We start from the raw sequence: 21,088 nt of genomic DNA, 5'->3' as shown, positions 1-21,088 counted from the left end.
CCTCGCTGTAATAGACGCGCAGAAAGAGAGGGGCTGAATCAGTCACTCTAACTGCGCGCCTCTCACAGGCGATCGCGGGGGTCCCTGCTGTGCGAGTCCTACCGGGGTCTGCCTGTCTGTAATAGACGCGCAGAAAGAGAGGGGCTGAGTCAGTCACTCTAACTGCGCGCCTCTCACAGGCGATCGCGGGGGTCCCTGCTGTGCGAGTCCTACCGGGGTCTGCCTGTCTGTAATAGACGCGCAGAAAGAGAGGGGCTGAATCAGTCACTCTAACTGCGCGCCTCTCACAGGCGATCGCGGGGGGCTTATTTAATTTTAAGATATAGGCATAGGAGATAACGGCACCCCATAACGGGGCCTGCATCTCAGGACTTGAAATTAATGCGGTTCTGCTCCGGAAACCCCCTGCTACATTACTGCAATCTTTAAAATGTAATAAGCCCCCCGCGATCGCCTGTGAGAGGCGCGCAGTTAGAGTGACTGTCAAGAGAGAGGGGATTTGGCTCGGGATTAAAGGGGTTACACCCCATTTGGCCACCCTCTACTCTCACCTGGGAAGCAAGGGGTTAACTGGACTGGGGTCCAGTAATGTGTTTTTGCCTTGCTTCAGCCATTCAACTGTTTATTCCCCTGTGTAAATGTATTGTTTCTGGGCCAGTGTCTGCACCACACACACACTGGGGCTTAAGGGGTTAATGAGCTACAGTTTAGGAAAATACAAATGTGTGGGGTCTTTTCAGAAATATCTGGGCTTCAAAAGGCTTGATTGAAGTTGGGTGTGAAAAGTACAGAGGGGGTTTGGTGTATGTTAACACATATTGCTGGTAGAGACAGCTAGGCCCATGTCTGGGGCATTGGGTGTGAAATCTAGCACCTGTGACAAATGTTCTCTACACAGGAGTCCCTGCTTCAAAGGATTTCTTGACCAGGGGTTATGGGGGCCAGGGGTGCGGTTACCCAAGGAGATATCAGAATGAGTGACCTTATTAAATATCATAACGGGGCCTGCATCTCAGGACTTGAAATCAATGCGGTTCTGCTCTGGAAACCCCCTGCTACATTACTGCAATCTTTAAAATGTAATAAGCCCCCCGCGATCGCCTGTGAGAGGCGAGCAGTTAGAGTGACTGATTCAGCCTCTAACTGCGCGTCTATTACAGACAGGCAGACCCCGGTAGGACTCGCACAGCAGGGACCCCCGCTGTGTTAATCCGATGGGCCATTGTAGTCTTCCCCGGCAAAACTTGTGCGGATCACGGGGAAATCTCCAAATCCATTTCGAGATTTGTTCGAATAACGGGCGCTGCATCTGTAACTCTTTGTTGTCTGTCCTTCAACCAGTTTCCAATCCAGGTGCAAATATTTTTACAGAGTGCAGTTTGCTATATATAATCCGGGATCTCTCGCCGTTAGTAACAGGGAGTGTATATATAATCCGGGATCTCTCGCCGTTAGTAACAGGGAGTGTATATAAATCCGAGATCTCTCGCCGTTAGTAACAGGGAGTGTACATATAATCCGGGATCTCTCGCCGTTAGTAACAGGGAGTGTATATAAATCCGGGATCTCTCGCCGTTAGTAACAGGGAGTGTATATAAATCCGGGATCTCTCGCCGTTAGTAACAGGGAGTGTATATAAATCCGGGATCTCTCGCCGTTAGTAACCGGGAGTGTATATAAATCCGGGATCTCTCGCCGTTAGTAACAGGGAGTGTAAATAAAATCCGGGATCTCTCGCCGTTAGTAACAGGGAGTGTACATATAATCCGGGATCTCTCGCCGTTAGTAACAGGGAGTGTATATAAAATCCGGGATCTCTCGCCGTTAGTAACAGGGAGTGTATATAAAATCCGGGATCTCTCGCCGTTAGTAACAGGGAGTGTATATATAATCCGAGATCTCTCGCCGTTAGTAACAGGGAGTGTATATAAATCCGGGATCTCTCACCGTTAGTAACAGGGAGTGTATACAAATCCGAGATCTCTCGCCGTTAGTAACAGGGAGTGTATACAAATCCGGGATCTCTCGCCGTTAGTAACAGGGAGTGTATACAAATCCGGGATCTCTCGCCGTTAGTAACAGGGAGTGTATACAAATCCAGGATCTCTCTCCGTTAGTAACAGGGAGTGTATATAAAATCTGGGATCTCTCTCCGTTAGTAACAGGGAGTGTATACAAAATCCGGGATCTCTCACCGTTATTAACAGGGAGTGTATACAAAATCCGGGATCTCTCGCCGTTAGCAACAGGGAGTGTATACAAATCCGGGATCTCTCGCCGTTAGCAACAGGGAGTGTATACAAATCCGGGATCTCTCGCCGTTAGCAACAGGGAGTGTATACAAATCCGGGATCTCTCGCCGTTAGTAACAGGGAGTGTATATAAATCCGGGATCTCTCGCCGTTAGTAACAGGGAGTGTATATAAATCCGGGATCTCTCGCCGTTAGTAACAGGGAGTGTATATAAATCTGGGATCTCTCGCCGTTAGTAACAGGGAGTGTATACAAATCCGGGATCTCTCGCCGTTAGTAACAGGGAGTGTATATAATCCGGGATCTCTCGCCGTTAGTAACAGGGAGTGTATATATAATCCGAGATCTCTCGCCGTTAGTAACAGGGAGTGTATATAAATCCGGGATCTCTCGCCGTTAGTAACAGAGAGTGTATACAAAATCCGGGATCTCTCACCGTTAGCAACAGGGAGTGTATATAATCCGAGATCTCTCGCCGTTAGTAACAAGGAGTGTATACAAATCCGGGATCTCTCGCTGTTAGTAACAGGGAGTGTATACAAAATCCGGGATCTCTCGCCGTTAGTAACAGGGAGTGTATATAAATCCGGGATCTCTCACCGTTAGTAACAGGGAGTGTATATAAATCCGGGATCTCTCGCCATTAGTAACAGGGAGTGTATATAAATCCGGGATCTCTCGCCGTTAGTAACAGGGAGTGTATACAAATCCGGGATCTCTCGCCGTTAGTAACAGGGAGTGTATACAAATCCGGGATCTCTCGCCGTTAGTAACAGGGAGTGTATACAAATCCGGGATCTCTCGCCGTTAGTAACAGGGAGTGTATATAAATCCGGGATCTCTCGCCGTAACTAACAGGGAGTGTATACAAAATCCGGGATCTCTCGCCGTTAGTAACAGGGAGTGTATATAAAATCCGGGATCTCTCGCCGTTAGTAACAGGGAGTGTATATAAATCCGGGATCTCTCGCCGTTAGTAACAGGGAGTGTATATATAATCCGAGATCTCTCGCCGTTAGTAACAGGGAGTGTATATAAATCCGGGATCTCTCACCGTTAGTAACAGGGAGTGTATACAAATCCGAGATCTCTCGCCGTTAGTAACAGGGAGTGTATACAAATCCGGGATCTCTCGCCGTTAGTAACAGGGAGTGTATACAAATCCGGGATCTCTCGCCGTTAGTAACAGGGAGTGTATACAAATCCAGGATCTCTCTCCGTTAGTAACAGGGAGTGTATATAAAATCTGGGATCTCTCTCCGTTAGTAACAGGGAGTGTATACAAAATCCGGGATCTCTCACCGTTATTAACAGGGAGTGTATACAAAATCCGGGATCTCTCGCCGTTAGCAACAGGGAGTGTATACAAATCCGGGATCTCTCGCCGTTAGCAACAGGGAGTGTATACAAATCCGGGATCTCTCGCCGTTAGCAACAGGGAGTGTATACAAATCCGGGATCTCTCGCCGTTAGTAACAGGGAGTGTATATAAATCCGGGATCTCTCGCCGTTAGTAACAGGGAGTGTATATCAATCCGGGATCTCTCGCCGTTAGTAACAGGGAGTGTATATAAATCCGGGATCTCTCGCCGTTAGTAACAGGGAGTGTATACAAATCCGGGATCTCTCGCCGTTAGTAACAGGGAGTGTATATAATCCGGGATCTCTCGCCGTTAGTAACAGGGAGTGTATATATAATCCGAGATCTCTCGCCGTTAGTAACAGGGAGTGTATATAAATCCGGGATCTCTCGCCGTTAGTAACAGAGAGTGTATACAAAATCCGGGATCTCTCGCCGTTAGCAACAGGGAGTGTATATAATCCGAGATCTCTCGCCGTTAGTAACAAGGAGTGTATACAAATCCGGGATCTCTCGCTGTTAGTAACAGGGAGTGTATACAAAATCCGGGATCTCTCGCCGTTAGTAACAGGGAGTGTATATAAATCCGGGATCTCTCGCCGTTAGTAACAGGGAGTGTATATAAATCCGGGATCTCTCGCCATTAGTAACAGGGAGTGTATATAAATCCGGGATCTCTCGCCGTTAGTAACAGGGAGTGTATACAAATCCGGGATCTCTCGCCGTTAGTAACAGGGAGTGTATACAAATCCGGGATCTCTCGCCGTTAGTAACAGGGAGTGTATACAAATCCGGGATCTCTCGCCGTTAGTAACAGGGAGTGTATATAAATCCGGGATCTCTCGCCGTAACTAACAGGGAGTGTATACAAAATCCGGGATCTCTCGCCGTTAGTAACAGGGAGTGTATACAAAATCCGGGATCTCTCGCCGTTAGTAACAGGGAGTGTATATAAATCCGGGATCTCTCGCCGTTAGTAACAGGGAGTGTATATAAATCCGGGATCTCTCGCCATTAGTAACAGGGAGTGTATATAAATCCGGGATCTCTCGCCGTTAGTAACAGGGAGTGTATACAAATCCGGGATCTCTCGCCGTTAGTAACAGGGAGTGTATACAAATCCGGGATCTCTCGCCGTTAGTAACAGGGAGTGAATACAATCCGGGATCTCTCGCCGTTAGTAACAGGGAGTGTATACAATCCGGGATCTCTCGCCGTTAGTAACAGGGAGTGTATATAAATCCGGGATCTCTCGCCGTAACTAACAGGGAGTGTATACAAAATCCGGGATCTCTCGCCGTTAGTAACAGGGAGTGTATACAAAATCCGGGATCTCTCGCCGTTAGTAACAAGGAGTGTATATAATCCGGGATCTCTCGCCGTTAGTAACAGGGAGTGTATATAAATCCGGGATCTCTCGCCGTTAGTAACAGGGAGTGTATATAAATCCGGGATCTCTCGCCGTTAGTAACAGGGAGTGTATATAAATCCGGGATCTCTCGCCGTTACTAACAGGGAGTGTATACAAAATCCGGGATCTCTCGCCGTTAGTAACAGGGAGTGTATACAAAATCCGGGATCTCTCGCCGTTAGTAACAAGGAGTGTATATAATCCGGGATCTCTCGCCGTTAGTAACAGGGAGGGTATACAAATCCGGGATCTCTCGCCGTCAGTAACAGGGAGTGTATATAAATCCGGGATCTCTCCCCGTCAGTAACAGGGAGTGTATATAAATCCGGGATCTCTCGCCGTTAGTAACAGGGAGTGTATATAAATCCGGGATCTCTCGCCGTTAGTAACAGGGAGTGTATATAAATCCGGGATCTCTCGCCGTTGGTAACAGGGTGTATATATAATCCGGGATCTCTCGCCGTTGGTAACAGGGAGTGTATATAAATCCGGGATCTCTCGCCGTCAGTAACAGGGAGTGTATATAAATCCGGGATCTCTCGCCGTTAGTAACAGGGTGTGTATATAAATCCGGGATCTCTCGCCGTTAGTAACAGGGTGTGTATACAAAACCGGGATCTCTCGCCGTTAGTAACAGGGAGTGTATATATAATCCGAGATCTCTCGCCGTTAGTAACAGGGAGTGTATATAAATCCGAGATCTCTCGTCGTTAGCAACAGGGAGTGTATATAAATCCGAGATCTCTCGCCGTTAGTAACAAGGAGTGTATATAAATCCGGGATCTCTCACCGTTAGTAACAGGGAGTGTATACAAATCCGAGATCTCTCGCCATTAGTAACAGGGAGTGTATACAAATCCGGGATCTCTCGCCGTTAGTAACAGGGAGTGTATACAAATCCGGGATCTCTCGCCGTTAGTAACAGGGAGTGTATACAAATCCAGGATCTCTCTCCGTTAGTAACAGGGAGTGTATATAATCCGGGATCTCTCGCCGTTAGTAACAGGGAGTGTATATATAATCCGAGATCTCTCGCCGTTAGTAACAGGGAGTGTATATAAATCCGGGATCTCTCGCCGTTAGTAACAGAGAGTGTATACAAAATCCGGGATCTCTCGCCGTTAGCAACAGGGAGTGTATATAATCCGAGATCTCTCGCCGTTAGTAACAGGGAGTGTATACAAATCTGGGATCTCTCGCTGTTAGTAACAGGGAGTGTATACAAAATCCGGGATCTCTCGCCGTTAGTAACAGGGAGTGTATATAAATCCGGGATCTCTCGCCGTTAGTAACAGGGAGTGTATATAAATCCGGGATCTCTCGCCATTAGTAACAGGGTGTGTATATAAATCCGGGATCTCTCGCCGTTAGTAACAGGGAGTGTATATAATCCGGGACCTCTCGCCGTTAGTAACAGGGAGTGTATATAAATCCGGGATCTCTCGCCGTTAGTAACAGGGTGTATATAAATCCGGGATCACTCGCCGTTAGTAACAGGGAGTGTATATAAAATCCGAGATCTCTCGCCGTTAGCAACAGGGAGTGTATATAAATCCGGGATCTCTCGCCGTTAGTAACAGGGAGTGTATATAAATCCGGGATCTCTCGCCGTCAGTAACAGGGAGTGTATATAAATCCGGGATCTCTCCCCGTCAGTAACAGGGAGTGTATATAAATCCGGGATCTCTCGCCGTTAGTAACAGGGAGTGTATATAAATCCGGGATCTCTCGCCGTTAGTAACAGGGAGTGTATATAAATCCGGGATCTCTCGCCGTTGGTAACAGGGTGTATATATAATCCGGGATCTCTCGCCGTCGGTAACAGGGAGTGTATATAAATCCGGGATCTCTCGCTGTCAGTAACAGGGAGTGTATATAAATCCGGGATCTCTCGCCGTTAGTAACAGGGTGTGTATACAAAACCGGGATCTCTCGCCGTTAGTAACAGGGAGTGTATATATAATCCGAGATCTCTCGCCGTTAGTAACAGGGAGTGTATATAAATCCGAGATCTCTCGCCGTTAGCAACAGGGAGTGTATATAAATCCGAGATCTCTCGCCGTTAGTAACAAGGAGTGTATATAAATCCGGGATCTCTCACCGTTAGTAACAGGGAGTGTATACAAATCCAAGATCTCTCGCCGTTAGTAACAGGGAGTGTATACAAATCCGGGATCTCTCGCCGTTAGTAACAGGGAGTGTATACAAATCCGGGATCTCTCGCCGTTAGTAACAGGGAGTGTATACAAATCCAGGATCTCTCTCCGTTAGTAACAGGGAGTGTATATAAAATCTGGGATCTCTCTCCGTTAGTAACAGGGAGTGTATACAAAATCCGGGATCTCTCACCGTTATTAACAGGGAGTGTATACAAAATCCGGGATCTCTCGCCGTTAGCAACAGGGAGTGTATACAAATCCGGGATCTCTCGCCGTTAGCAACAGGGAGTGTATACAAATCCGGGATCTCTCGCCGTTAGCAACAGGGAGTGTATATAAATCCGGGATCTCTCGCCGTTAGTAACAGGGAGTGTATATAAATCCGGGATCTCTCGCCGTTAGTAACAGGGAGTGTATATAAATCCGGGATCTCTCGCCGTTAGTAACAGGGAGTGTATATAAATCCGGGATCTCTCGCCGTTAGTAACAGGGAGTGTATACAAATCCGGGATCTCTCGCCGTTAGTAACAGGGAGTGTATATAATCCGCGATCTCTCACCGTTAGTAACAGGGAGTGTATATATAATCCGAGATCTCTCGCCGTTAGTAACAGGGAGTGTATATAAATCCGGGATCTCTCGCCGTTAGTAACAGAGAGTGTATACAAAATCCGGGATCTCTCGCCGTTAGCAACAGGGAGTGTATATAATCCGAGATCTCTCGCCGTTAGTAACAGGGAGTGTATACAAATCTGGGATCTCTCTCCGTTAGTAACAGGGAGTGTATACAAAATCCGGGATCTCTCACCGTTATTAACAGGGAGTGTATACAAAATCCGGGATTTCTCGCCGTTAGCAACAGGGAGTGTATACAAATCCGGGATCTCTCGCCGTTAGCAACAGGGAGTGTATACAAATCCGGGATCTCTCGCCGTTAGTAACAGGGAGTGTATATAATCCGGGATCTCTCGCCGTTAGTAACAGGGAGTGTATATAAATCCGGGATCTCTCGCCGTTAGTAACAGGGAGTGTATACAAATCCGGGATCTCTCGCCGTTAGTAACCGGGAGTGTATATAAATCCGGGATCTCTCGCCGTTAGTAACAGGGAGTGTATATAAATCCGGGATCTCTCGCCGTTAGTAACCGGGAGTGTATATAAATCCGGGATCTCTCGCCGTTAGTAACAGGGAGTGTATATAAATCCGGGATCTCTCGCCGTTAGTAACAGGGAGTGTATATAAATCCGGGATCTCTCGCCATTAGTAACAGGGTGTGTATATAAATCCGGGATCTCTCGCCGTTAGTAACAGGGAGTGTATACAAATCCGGGATCTCTCGCCGTTAGTAACAGGGAGTGTATACAAATCCGGGATCTCTCGCCGTTAGTAACAGGGAGTGTATACAAATCCGGGATCTCTCGCCGTTAGTAACAGGGAGTGTATATAAATCCGGGATCTCTCGCCGTAACTAACAGGGAGTGTATACAAAATCCGGGATCTCTCGCCGTTAGTAACAGGGAGTGTATACAAAATCCGGGATCTCTCGCCGTTAGTAACAAGGAGTGTATATAATCCGGGATCTCTCGCCGTTAGTAACAGGGAGTGTATATAAATCCGGGATCTCTCGCCGTTAGTAACAGGGAGTGTATATAAATCCGGGATCTCTCGCCGTTAGTAACAGGTAGTGTATATAAATCCGGGATCTCTCGCCGTTACTAACAGGGAGTGTATACAAAATCCGGGATCTCTCGCCGTTAGTAACAGGGAGTGTATACAAAATCCGGGATCTCTCGCCGTTAGTAACAAGGAGTGTATATAATCCGGGATCTCTCGCCGTTAGTAACAGGGAGTGTATACAAATCCGGGATCTCTCGCCGTTAGTAACAGGGAGTGTATACAAATCCGGGATCTCTCGCCGTTAGTAACAGGGAGTGTATATAAATCCGGGATCTCTCGCCATTAGTAACAGGGTGTGTATATAAATCCAGGATCTCTCGCCGTTAGTAACAGGGAGTGTATACAAATCCGGGATCTCTCGCCGTTAGTAACAGGGAGTGTATACAAATCCGGGATCTCTCGCCGTTAGTAACAGGGAGTGTATACAAATCCGGGATCTCTCGCCGTTAGTAACAGGGAGTGTATATAAATCCGGGATCTCTCGCCGTAACTAACAGGGAGTGTATACAAAATCCGGGATCTCTCGCCGTTAGTAACAGGGAGTGTATACAAAATCCGGGATCTCTCGCCGTTAGTAACAAGGAGTGTATATAATCCGGGATCTCTCGCCGTTAGTAACAGGGAGTGTATATAAATCCGGGATCTCTCGCCGTTAGTAACAGGGAGTGTATATAAATCCGGGATCTCTCGCCGTTAGTAACAGGTAGTGTATATAAATCCGGGATCTCTCGCCGTTACTAACAGGGAGTGTATACAAAATCCGGGATCTCTCGCCGTTAGTAACAGGGAGTGTATACAAAATCCGGGATCTCTCGCCGTTAGTAACAAGGAGTGTATATAATCCGGGATCTCTCGCCGTTAGTAACAGGGAGTGTATACAAATCCGGGATCTCTCGCCGTTAGTAACAGGGAGTGTATACAAATCCGGGATCTCTCGCCGTTAGTAACCGGGAGTGTATATAAATCCGGGATCTCTCGCCGTTAGTAACAGGGAGTGTATACAAAATCCGGGATCTCTCGCCGTTAGTAACAGGGAGTGTATACAAAATCCGGGATCTCTCGCCGTTAGTAACAAGGAGTGTATATAATCCGGGATCTCTCGCCGTTAGTAACAGGGAGTGTATATAAATCCGGGATCTCTCGCCGTTAGTAACAGGGAGTGTATATAATCCGGGACCTCTCGCCGTTAGTAACAGGGAGTGTATATAAATCCGGGATCTCTCGCCGTTAGTAACAGGGAGTGTATATAAATCCGGGATCTCTCGCCGTTAGTAACAGGGAGTGTATATAAATCCGGGATCTCTCGCCGTTAGTAACAGGGAGTGTATACAAATCCGGGATCTCTCGCCGTTAGTAACCGGGAGTGTATATAAATCCGGGATCTCTCGCCGTTAGTAACAGGGAGTGTATATAAATCCGGGATCTCTCGCCGTTAGTAACCTGGAGTGTATATAAATCCGGGATCTCTCGCCGTTAGTAACAGGGAGTGTATATAAAATCCGGGATCTCTCGCCGTTAGTAACAGGGAGTGTATATATAATCCGGGATCTCTCGCCGTTAGTAACAGGGAGTGTATATAAAATCCGGGATCTCTCGCCGTTAGTAACAGGGAGTGTATATAAAATCCGGGATCTCTCGCCGTTAGTAACAGGGAGTGTATATAAAATCCGGGATCTCTCGCCGTTAGTAACAGGGAGTGTATATAAATCCGGGATCTCTCGCCGTTAGTAACAGGGAGTGTATATAAATCCGGGATCTCTCGCCGTTAGTAACAGGGAGTGTATATAAATCCGGGATCTCTCGCCGTTAGTAACAGGGAGTGTATACAAAATCCGGGATCTCTCGCCGTTAGTAACAGGGAGTGTATACAAAATCCGGGATCTCTCGCCGTTAGTAACAGGGAGTGTATACAAAATCCGGGATCTCTCGCCGTTAGTAACAAGGAGTGTATATAATCCGGGATCTCTCGCCGTTAGTAACAGGGAGTGTATATAAATCCGGGATCTCTCGCCGTTAGTAACAGGGAGTGTATATAATCCGGGATCTCTCGCCGTTAGTAACAGGGAGTGTATATAAATCCGGGATCTCTCGCCGTTAGTAACAGGGAGTGTATATAAATCCGGGATCTCTCGCCGTTAGTAACAGGGAGTGTATATAAATCCGGGATCTCTCGCCGTTAGTAACAGGGAGTGTATATAAATCCGGGATCTCTCGCCGTTAGTAACAGGGAGTGTATATAAATCCGGGATCTCTCGCCGTTAGTAACCGGGAGTGTATATAAATCCGGGATCTCTCGCCGTTAGTAACAGGGAGTGTATATAAAATCCGGGATCTCTCGCCGTTAGTAACAGGGAGTGTATATATAATCCGGGATCTCTTGCCGTTAGTAACAGGGAGTGTATATAAAATCCGGGATCTCTTGCCGTTAGTAACAGGGAGTGTATATAAAATCCGGGATCTCTCGCCGTTAGTAACAGGGAGTGTATATAAAATCCGGGATCTCTCGCCGTTAGTAACAGGGAGTGTATATAATCCGGGATCTCTCGCCGTTAGTAACAGGGAGTGTATATAAATCCGGGATCTCTCGCCGTTAGTAACAGGGAGTGTATATAAATCCGGGATCTCTCGCCGTTAGTAACAGGGAGTGTATATAAATCCGGGATCTCTCGCCGTTAGTAACAGGGAGTGTATACAAATCCGGGATCTCTCGCCGTTAGTAACCGGGAGTGTATATAAATCCGGGATCTCTCGCCGTTAGTAACAGGGAGTGTATATAAATCCGGGATCTCTCGCCGTTAGTAACCGGGAGTGTATATAAATCCGGGATCTCTCGCCGTTAGTAACAGGGAGTGTATATAAATCCGGGATCTCTCGCCGTTAGTAACAGGGAGTGTATATAATCCGGGATCTCTCGCCGTTAGTAACAGGGAGTGTATATAAAATCCGGGATCTCTCGCCGTTAGTAACAGGGAGTGTATATAAAATCCGGGATCTCTCGCCGTTAGTAACAGGGAGTGTATATAAAATCCGGGATCTCTCGCCGTTAGTAACAGGGAGTGTATATAAATCCAGGATCTCTCGCCGTTAGTAACAGGGAGTGTATATAAATCCGGGATCTCTCGCCGTTAGTAACAGGGAGTGTATATAAATCCGGGATCTCTCGCCGTTAGTAACCGGGAGTGTATATAAATCCGGGATCTCTCGCCGTTAGTAACAGGGAGTGTATATAAAATCCGGGATCTCTCGCCGTTAGTAACAGGGAGTGTATATAAAATCCGGGATCTCTCGCCGTTAGTAACAGGGAGTGTATATAATCCGGGATCTCTCGCCGTTAGTAACAGGGAGTGTATATAAATCCGGGATCTCTCGCCGTTAGTAACAGGGAGTGTATATAAATCCGGCATCTCTCGCCGTTAGTAACAGGGAGTGTATATAAATCCGGGATCTCTCGCCGTTAGTAACAGGGAGTGTATACAAATCCGGGATCTCTCGCCGTTAGTAACCGGGAGTGTATATAAATCCGGGATCTCTCGCCGTTAGTAACAGGGAGTGTATATAAATCCGGGATCTCTCGCCGTTAGTAACCGGGAGTGTATATAAATCCGGGATCTCTCGCCGTTAGTAACAGGGAGTGTATATAAATCCGGGATCTCTCGCCGTTAGTAACAGGGAGTGTATATAATCCGGGATCTCTCGCCGTTAGTAACAGGGAGTGTATATAAAATCCGGGATCTCTCGCCGTTAGTAACAGGGAGTGTATATAAAATCCGGGATCTCTCGCCGTTAGTAACAGGGAGTGTATATAAAATCCGGGATCTCTCGCCGTTAGTAACAGGGAGTGTATATAAAATCCGGGATCTCTCGCCGTTAGTAACAGGGAGTGTATATAAATCCGGGATCTCTCGCCGTTAGTAACAGGGAGTGTATATAAATCCGGGATCTCTCGCCGTTAGTAACAGGGAGTGTATATAAATCCGGGATCTCTCGCCGTTAGTAACAGGGAGTGTATATAAATCCGGGATCTCTCGCCGTTAGTAACAGGGAGTGTATATAAATCCGGGATCTCTCGCCGTTAGTAACAGGGAGTGTATACAAATCCGGGATCTCTCGCCGTTAGTAACCGGGAGTGTATATAAATCCGGGATCTCTCGCCGTTAGTAACAGGGAGTGTATATAAATCCGGGATCTCTCGCCGTTAGTAACCGGGAGTGTATATAAATCCGGGATCTCTCGCCGTTAGTAACAGGGAGTGTATATAAATCCGGGATCTCTCGCCGTTAGTAACAGGGAGTGTATATAATCCGGGATCTCTCGCCGTTAGTAACAGGGAGTGTATATAAAATCCGGGATCTCTCGCCGTTAGTAACAGGGAGTGTATATAAAATCCGGGATCTCTCGCCGTTAGTAACAGGGAGTGTATATAAAATCCGGGATCTCTCGCCGTTAGTAACAGGGAGTGTATATAAAATCCGGGATCTCTCGCCGTTAGTAACAGGGAGTGTATATAAATCCGGGATCTCTCGCCGTTAGTAACAGGGAGTGTATATAAATCCGGGATCTCTCGCCGTTAGTAACAGGGAGTGTATATAAATCCGGGATCTCTCGCCGTTAGTAACAGGGAGTGTATATAAATCCGGGATCTCTCGCCGTTAGTAACAGGGAGTGTATATAAATCCGGGATCTCTCGCCGTTAGTAACAGGGAGTGTATATAAATCCGAAACATTACAAATTGAAAACAATCAGCTTATAATAATGTATTACATAGCACATTACAAATATAGCGAAACAATCCATAGCCTATAATATATAAGTGTATATAAACCCAGGATCTCTCACACATTACACATATATAACTAATCCCAATCATTCTATGTAAGACCTACATGTTTCTCAGCACGTTACCCATCAGCCCACATTGTACATGAGCAACCCTGTATTCAGCACACAATGAAAACGCTCCGAGACACATACACACACACACACACACACACACACACACACACACACACACACACACACACACACACACACACACACACTGTGGCTGTAAAGTGCAGAAGCACACAGACAGCGGTAATGAGATCAGTACTCACCTGAATGTGATCTTTGGGTTGTTCTGTGAGAATTCAGCATGCGAGAGAGTGGACACACACAGAATATCCCCCAAATGTACAACCCTACGGGAAAACAGAGACACGGAATATATCCCCCAAATGTACAGTCCCACGGGAAAACAGAGACACAGAATATATACCCCAAATGTACAGTCCCACGGGAAAACAGAGACAGAATATATACCCCAAATGTACAACCCTACGGGAAAACAGAGACACGGAATATATCCCCCAAATGTACAGTCCCACGGGAAAACAGAGACACAGAATATATACCCCAAATGTACAGTCCCACGGGAAAACAGAGACACGGAATATATACCCCAAATGTACAGTCCCACGGGAAAACAGAGACACGGAATATATCCCCCAAATGTACAGTCCCACGGGAAAACAGAGACACAGAATATATACCCCAAATGTACAGTCCCACGGGAAAACAGAGACACAGAATATCCCCCAAATGTACAGTCCCACGGGAAAACAGAGACAGAATATATCCCCCAAATGTACAGTCCCACGGGAAAACAGAGACACGGAATATATCCCCCAAATGTACAGTCCCACAGGAAAACAGAGACACAGAATATATCCCCCAAATGTACAGTCCCACGGGAAAACAGAGACACAGAATATATACCCCAAATGTACAGTCCCACGGGAAAACAGAGACACAGAATATATACCCCAAATGTACAACCCTACGGGAAAACAGAGACAGAATATATCCCCCAAATGTACAGTCCCACGGGAAAACAGAGACACGGAATATATACCCCAAATGTACAACCCTACGGGAAAACAGAGACAGAATATATCCCCCAAATGTACAGTCCCACGGGAAAACAGAGACACGGAATATATACCCCAAATGTACAACCCTACGGGAAAACAGAGACAGAATATATCCCCCAAATGTACAGTCCCACGGGAAAACAGAGACACAGAATATATCCCCCAAATGTACAACCCTACGGGAAAACAGAGACATGGAATATATACCCCAAATGTACAGTCCCACGGGAAAACAGCGACACAGAATATATCCCCCAAATGTACAGTCCCACGGGAAAACAGAGACACGGAATATATCCCCCAAATGTACAGTCCCACGGGAAAACAGAGACACGGAATATATCCCCCAAATGTACAGTCCCACGGGAAAACAGAGACACGGAATATATCCCCCAAATGTACAGTCCCACGGGAAAACAGAGACACAGAATATATCCCCCAAATGTACAGTCCCACGGGAAAACAGAGACACAGAATATATCCCCCAAATGTACAGTCCCACGGGAAAACAGAGACACGGAATATATCCCCCAAATGTACAGTCCCACGGGAAAACAGAGACAGAATATATCCCCCAAATGTACAGTCCCACGGGAAAACAGCGACACGGAACATATCCCCCAAATGTACAGTCCCACGGGAAAACAGAGACAGAATATATCCCCCAAATGTACAGTCCCACGGGAAAACAGAGACACGGAATATATCCCCCAAATGTACAACCCTACGGGAAAACAGAGACAGAATATATCCCCCAAATGTACAGTCCCACGGGAAAACAGAGACACTGAATATATCCCCCAAATGTACAGTCCCACGGGAAAACAGAGACACAGAATATATCCCCCAAATGTACAGTCCCACGGGAAAACAGAGACAGAATATATCCCCCAAATGTACAGTCCCACGGGAAAACCGAGACACGGAATATATCCCCCAAATGTACAATCCCACGGGAAAACAGAGACAGAATATATCCCCCAAATGTACAGTCCCACGGGAAAACAGAGACAGAATATATCCCCCAAATGTACAGTCCCACGGGAAAACAGAGACACAGAATATATCCCCCAAATGTACAGTACCACGGGAAAACAGAGACACAGAATATATACCCCAAATGTACAGTCCCACGGGAAAACAGAGACACAGAATATATACCCCAAATGTACAGTCCCACGGGAAAACAGAGACACGGAATATATACCCCAAATGTACAGTCCCACGGGAAAACAGAGACATGGAATATATCCCCCAAATGTACAGTCCCAAAGGAAACAGAGGCACGGAATATATCCCCCAAATGTACAGTCCCACGGGAAAACAGAGACACGGAATATATCCCCCAAATGTACAGTCCCAAATGAAACAGAGGCACGGAATATATCCCCCAAATGTACAGTCCCACGGGAAAACAGCGACACGGAATATATCCCCCAAATGTACAGTCCCACGGGAAAACAGAGACACGGAATATATCCCCCAAATGTACAATCCCACGGGAAAACAGAGACACGGAATATATACCCCAAATGTACAGTCCCACGGGAAAACAGAGACACGGAATATATACCCCAAATGTACAGTCCCACGGGAAAACAGAGACATGGAATATATCCCCCAAATGTACAGTCCCACGGGAAAACAGAGACAGAATATATCCCCCAAATGTACAGTCCCACGGGAAAACAGTGACACGGAATATATCCCCCAAATGTACAGTCCCACGGGAAAACAGAGACATGGAATATATCCCCCAAATGTACAGTCCCACGGGAAAACAGAGACACAGAATATATCCCCCAAATGTACAGTCCCACGGGAAAACAGAGACACGGAATATATACCCCAAATGTACAGTCCCACGGGAAAACAGCGACACGGAATATATCCCCCAAATGTACAGTCCCACGGGAAAACAGAGACACTGAATATATCCCACAAATGTACAGTCCCACGGGAAAACAGCGACACGGAATATATCCCCCAAATGTACAGTCCCACGGGAAAACAGAGACACTGAATATATCCCCCAAATGTACAGTCCCACGGGAAAACAGAGACACGGAATATATACCCCAAATGTACAGTCCCACGGGAAAACAGCGACACGGAATATATCCCCCAAATGTACAGTCCCACGGGAAAACAGAGACAGAATATATCCCCCAAATGTACAGTCCCACGGGAAAACAGTGACACGGAATATATCCCCCAAATGTACAGTCCCACGGGAAAACAGAGACAGAATATATCCCCCAAATGTACAGTCCCACGGGAAAATAGAGACACTGAATATATCCCCCAAATGTACAGTCCCACGGGAAAACAGCGACACGGAATATATCCCCCAAATGTACAGTCCCACGGGAAAACAGAGACACTGAATATATCCCCCAAATGTACAGTCCCACGGGAAAACAGAGACACGGAATATATACCCCAAATGTACAGTCCCACGGGAAAACAGAGACAGAATATATCCCCCAAATGTACAGTCCCACGGGAAAACAGAGACACTGAATATATACCCAAAATGTACAGTCCCACGGGAAAACAGAGACACAGAATATATCCCCCAAATGTACAGTCCCACGGGAAAACAGCGACACGGAATAAATCCCCCAAATGTACAGTCGCACGGGAAAACAGAGACACTGAATATATCCCCCAAATGTACAGTCCCACGGGAAAACAGCGACACGGAATATATACCCCAAATGTACAGTCCCACGGGAAAACAGAGACACGGAATATATCCCCCAAATGTACAGTCCCAAAGGAAACAGAGGCACGGAATATATCCCCCAAATGTACAGTCCCACGGGAAAACAGCGACACGGAACATATCCCCCAAATGTACAGTCCCACGGGAAAACAGCGACACAGAATATATCCCCCAAATGTACAGTCCCTACGGGAAAACAGCGACACGGAATATATCCCCCAAATGTACAGTCCCACGGGAAAACAGCAACACAGAATATATCCCCCAAATGTACAGTCCCACGGGAAAACAGCGACACAGAATATATCCCCCAAATGTACAGTCCCACGGGAAAACAGAGACACAGAATATATCCCCCAAATGTACAGTCCCATGGGAAAACAGAGACATGGAATATATCCCCCAAATGTACAGTCCCACGGGACAACAGAGACACAGAATATATCCCCCAAATGTACAGTCCCACGGGAAAACAGCGACACGGAATATATCCCCCAAATGTACAGTCCCACGGGAAAACAGCGACACAAAATATATCCCCCAAATGTACAGTCCCACGGGAAAACAGCGACACGGAACATATCCCCCAAATGTACAGTCCCACGGGAAAACAGCGACACAGAATATATCCCCCAAATGTACAGTCCCACGGGAAAACAGAGACACAGAATATATCCCCCAAATGTACAGTCCCACGGGAAAACAGAGACACGGAATATATCCCCCAAATGTACAACCCTACGGGAAAACAGCGACACGGAATATATCCCCCAAATGTACAACCCAAGGGAAAACAGAGACAGAATATATCCCCCAAATGTACAGTCCCACGGGAAAACAGCGACACGGAATATATCCCCCAAATGTACAGTCCCACGGGAAAACAGAGACAGAATATATCCCCCAAATGTACAGTCCCACGGGAAAACAGAGACACGGAATATATCCCCCAAATGTACAGTCCCACGGGAAAACAGCGACACAGAATATATCCCCCAAATGTACAGTCCCACGGGAAAACAGAGACACGGAATATATCCCCCAAATGTACAGTCCCACGGGAAAACAGCGACACAGAATATATCCCCCAAATGTACAGTCCCACGGGAAAACAGAGACACAGAATATATCCCCCAAATGTACAGTCCCACGGGAAAACAGCGACACGGAATATATCCCCCAAATGTACAGTCCCACGGGAAAACAGAGACAGAATATATCCCCCAAATGTACAGTCCCACGGGAAAACAGAGACAGAATATATCCCCCAAATGTACAGTCCCACGGGAAAACAGAGACACAGAATATCCCCCAAATGTACAGTCCCACGGGAAAACAGCGACACGGAATATATCCCCCAAATGTACAGTCCCACGGGATAACAGAGACAGAATATATCCCCCAAATGTACAGTCCCACGGGAAAACAGAGACACGGAATATATCCCCCAAATGTACAGTCCCACGGGAAAACAGCGACACGGAATATATACCCCAAATGTACAGTCCCACGGGAAAACAGAGACAGAATATATCCCCCAAATGTACAGTCCCACGGGAAAACAGAGACACGGAATATATCCCCCAAATGTACAGTCCCACGGGAAAACAGAGACACGGAATATCCCCCAAATGTACAGTCCCACGGGAAAACAGAGACACGGAATATATACCCCAAATGTACAGTCCCACGGGAAAACAGAGACACGGAATATCCCCCAAATGTACAGTCCCACGGGAAAACAGCGACACGGAATATATCCCCCAAATGTACAGTCCCACGGGAAAACAGCGACACAAAATATATCCCCCAAATGTACAGTCCCACGGGAAAACAGAGACAGAATATATCCCCCAAATGTACAGTCCCACGGGAAAACAGAGACACGGAATATATACCCCAAATGTACAATCCCACGGGAAAACAGAGACACAGAATATATCCCCCAAATGTACAGTCCCACGGGAAAACAGAGACACGGAATATATCCCCCAAATGTACAGTCCCACGGGGGGAGAGAACGAGAGGCAGAACAGCTTGACACTGACCTGGGGGTGTGGAAGTGCTGGTATAGGGCCTCGCTGTATGAGACGTCACTTCTGTAACACGGAGACCTGACTATCTCTACATACAGCTCCAAAGCATACGGAGGAACAAGAAGATCTGAGCCACTGCCCTCTCCGACAGGGTCTTCCTGCCGCCTCGCAGCTCTGTACCTCTAGGACACAAAACAGACACGTGACTACCAAGCCCAATACCCGGCGGGGGGAGGGGAACACACGGGGGGGAGAACAGAGGGGGGGAAGACGCGGGAAGGGGGAGGAAAGACGCGGGGAGGTGAAAGGAGAGGGGGGAAGACAAGGGGGGAGCTTGGGGAGAGAAGGGAGGACGGGGGCTAGCGAGGGCGGGGAGGAGGGCGGGGGCTAGCGGGGGCTAGCGAGGGCGGGGAGGAGGGCGGGGGCTAGCGAGGGCGGGGAGGAGGGCGGGGGCTAGCGAGGACGGGGGCTAGCGAGGGCGGGGAGGAGGGCGGGGGCTAGCGAGAGCGGGGGCTGGCGGGGGCTAGCAAGAGCGGGGGCTGGCGGGGGCTAGCGAGGGCAGGGGCTAGCGAGGGCAGGGGCTGGCGGGGACTAGCGAGGGCAGGGGCTGGCGGGGGCTGGCGAGGGCGGGGAGGAGGGCGGGGGCAGGCGGGGGTGGGGAGAAGGGCGTTGGCTGGCGAGAGCGGGGGCTGGCGGGGGCTAGCGAGGGCAGGGGCTAGCGAGGGCGGTGGCTGGCGGGGGCTGGCGGGGGCTGGCGAGGGCGGGGAGGAGGGCGGGGGGCTGGCGAGGGCGGGGAGGAGGGCGGGGAGGAGGGCGGGGAGGAGGGCGAGGGCGGGGAGGAGGGCGAGGGCGGGGAGGAGGGCGGGGAGGAGGGCGGGGGCTGGCGAGGGCGGGGAGGAGGGCGGGGGCTGGCGAGGGCGGGGAGGAGGGCGGGGGCTGGCGAGGGCGGGGAGGAGGGCGGGGGCTGGCGAGGGCGGGGAGGAGGGCGGGGGCTGGCGAGGGCGGGGAGGAGGGCGGGGGCTGGCGAGGGCGGGGAGGAGAGCGGGGCTGGCGAGGGCGGGGAGGAGAGCGGGGGCTGGTGAGGGCGGGGAGGAGGGCGGGAGCTGGCGGGGCTGGCGAGGGCAGGGGCTGGCGAGGGCGGGGAGGAGGGCGGGGGCTGGTGGGGGCTGGCGAGGGCAGGGAGGAGGGCGGGGGGAGGGCAACACACGGGGCGGAGAGGGAGAACGGGGGGGGAAGATGCGGGAAGGAGGAGGAAAGACGCAGGGAGGTGAAAGGAGAGGGGGGAAGACAAGGGGGGAGCTTGGGAGAGAAGAGGGAGGAGGGCGGTGGCTAGCGGGGGCAGGGAGGAGGGCGGGGGCTAGCGAGAGCGGGGAGGAGGGCGGGGGCTAGCGAGGGCAGGGGCTGGCGAGGGCGGGGAGGAGGGCGGGGGCTGGCGAGGGCGGGGAGGAGGGGGAGGAGGGGGAGGAGGGCGGGGGCTGGCGAGGGCGGGGAGGAGGGCGAGGGCGGGGAGGAGGGCGAGGGCGGGGAGGAGGGCGGGGGCTGGCGAGAGCGGGG

At 48.9% G+C, this 21,088-nt stretch overlaps 1 protein-coding gene across 1 annotated transcript in view; it reads right to left on the bottom strand.

Annotated features, from left to right (window-relative positions):
- Positions 1-21,088, bottom strand: part of PEX6 (peroxisomal biogenesis factor 6) — a 365,667-nt gene that overhangs the window by 338,631 nt on the left and 5,948 nt on the right. Inside the window, exons 2-3 of the mRNA XM_075595120.1 lie at positions 19,547-19,716; positions 13,955-14,038 (exon numbers count right to left, since the gene is read on the bottom strand). Of these exons, the coding sequence (XP_075451235.1) occupies positions 13,955-14,038; positions 19,547-19,716 (254 nt within the window). The remainder of the gene's footprint in view (positions 1-13,954; positions 14,039-19,546; positions 19,717-21,088) is intronic.

This window comes from Ascaphus truei, chromosome 4, assembly GCF_040206685.1.
Source record: "Ascaphus truei isolate aAscTru1 chromosome 4, aAscTru1.hap1, whole genome shotgun sequence".
NCBI classification, from domain to species: domain Eukaryota; kingdom Metazoa; phylum Chordata; class Amphibia; order Anura; family Ascaphidae; genus Ascaphus; species Ascaphus truei.
Note: the sequence above shows the minus strand (reverse complement) of the source record. Positions and strands in the feature narration are given on the sequence as shown.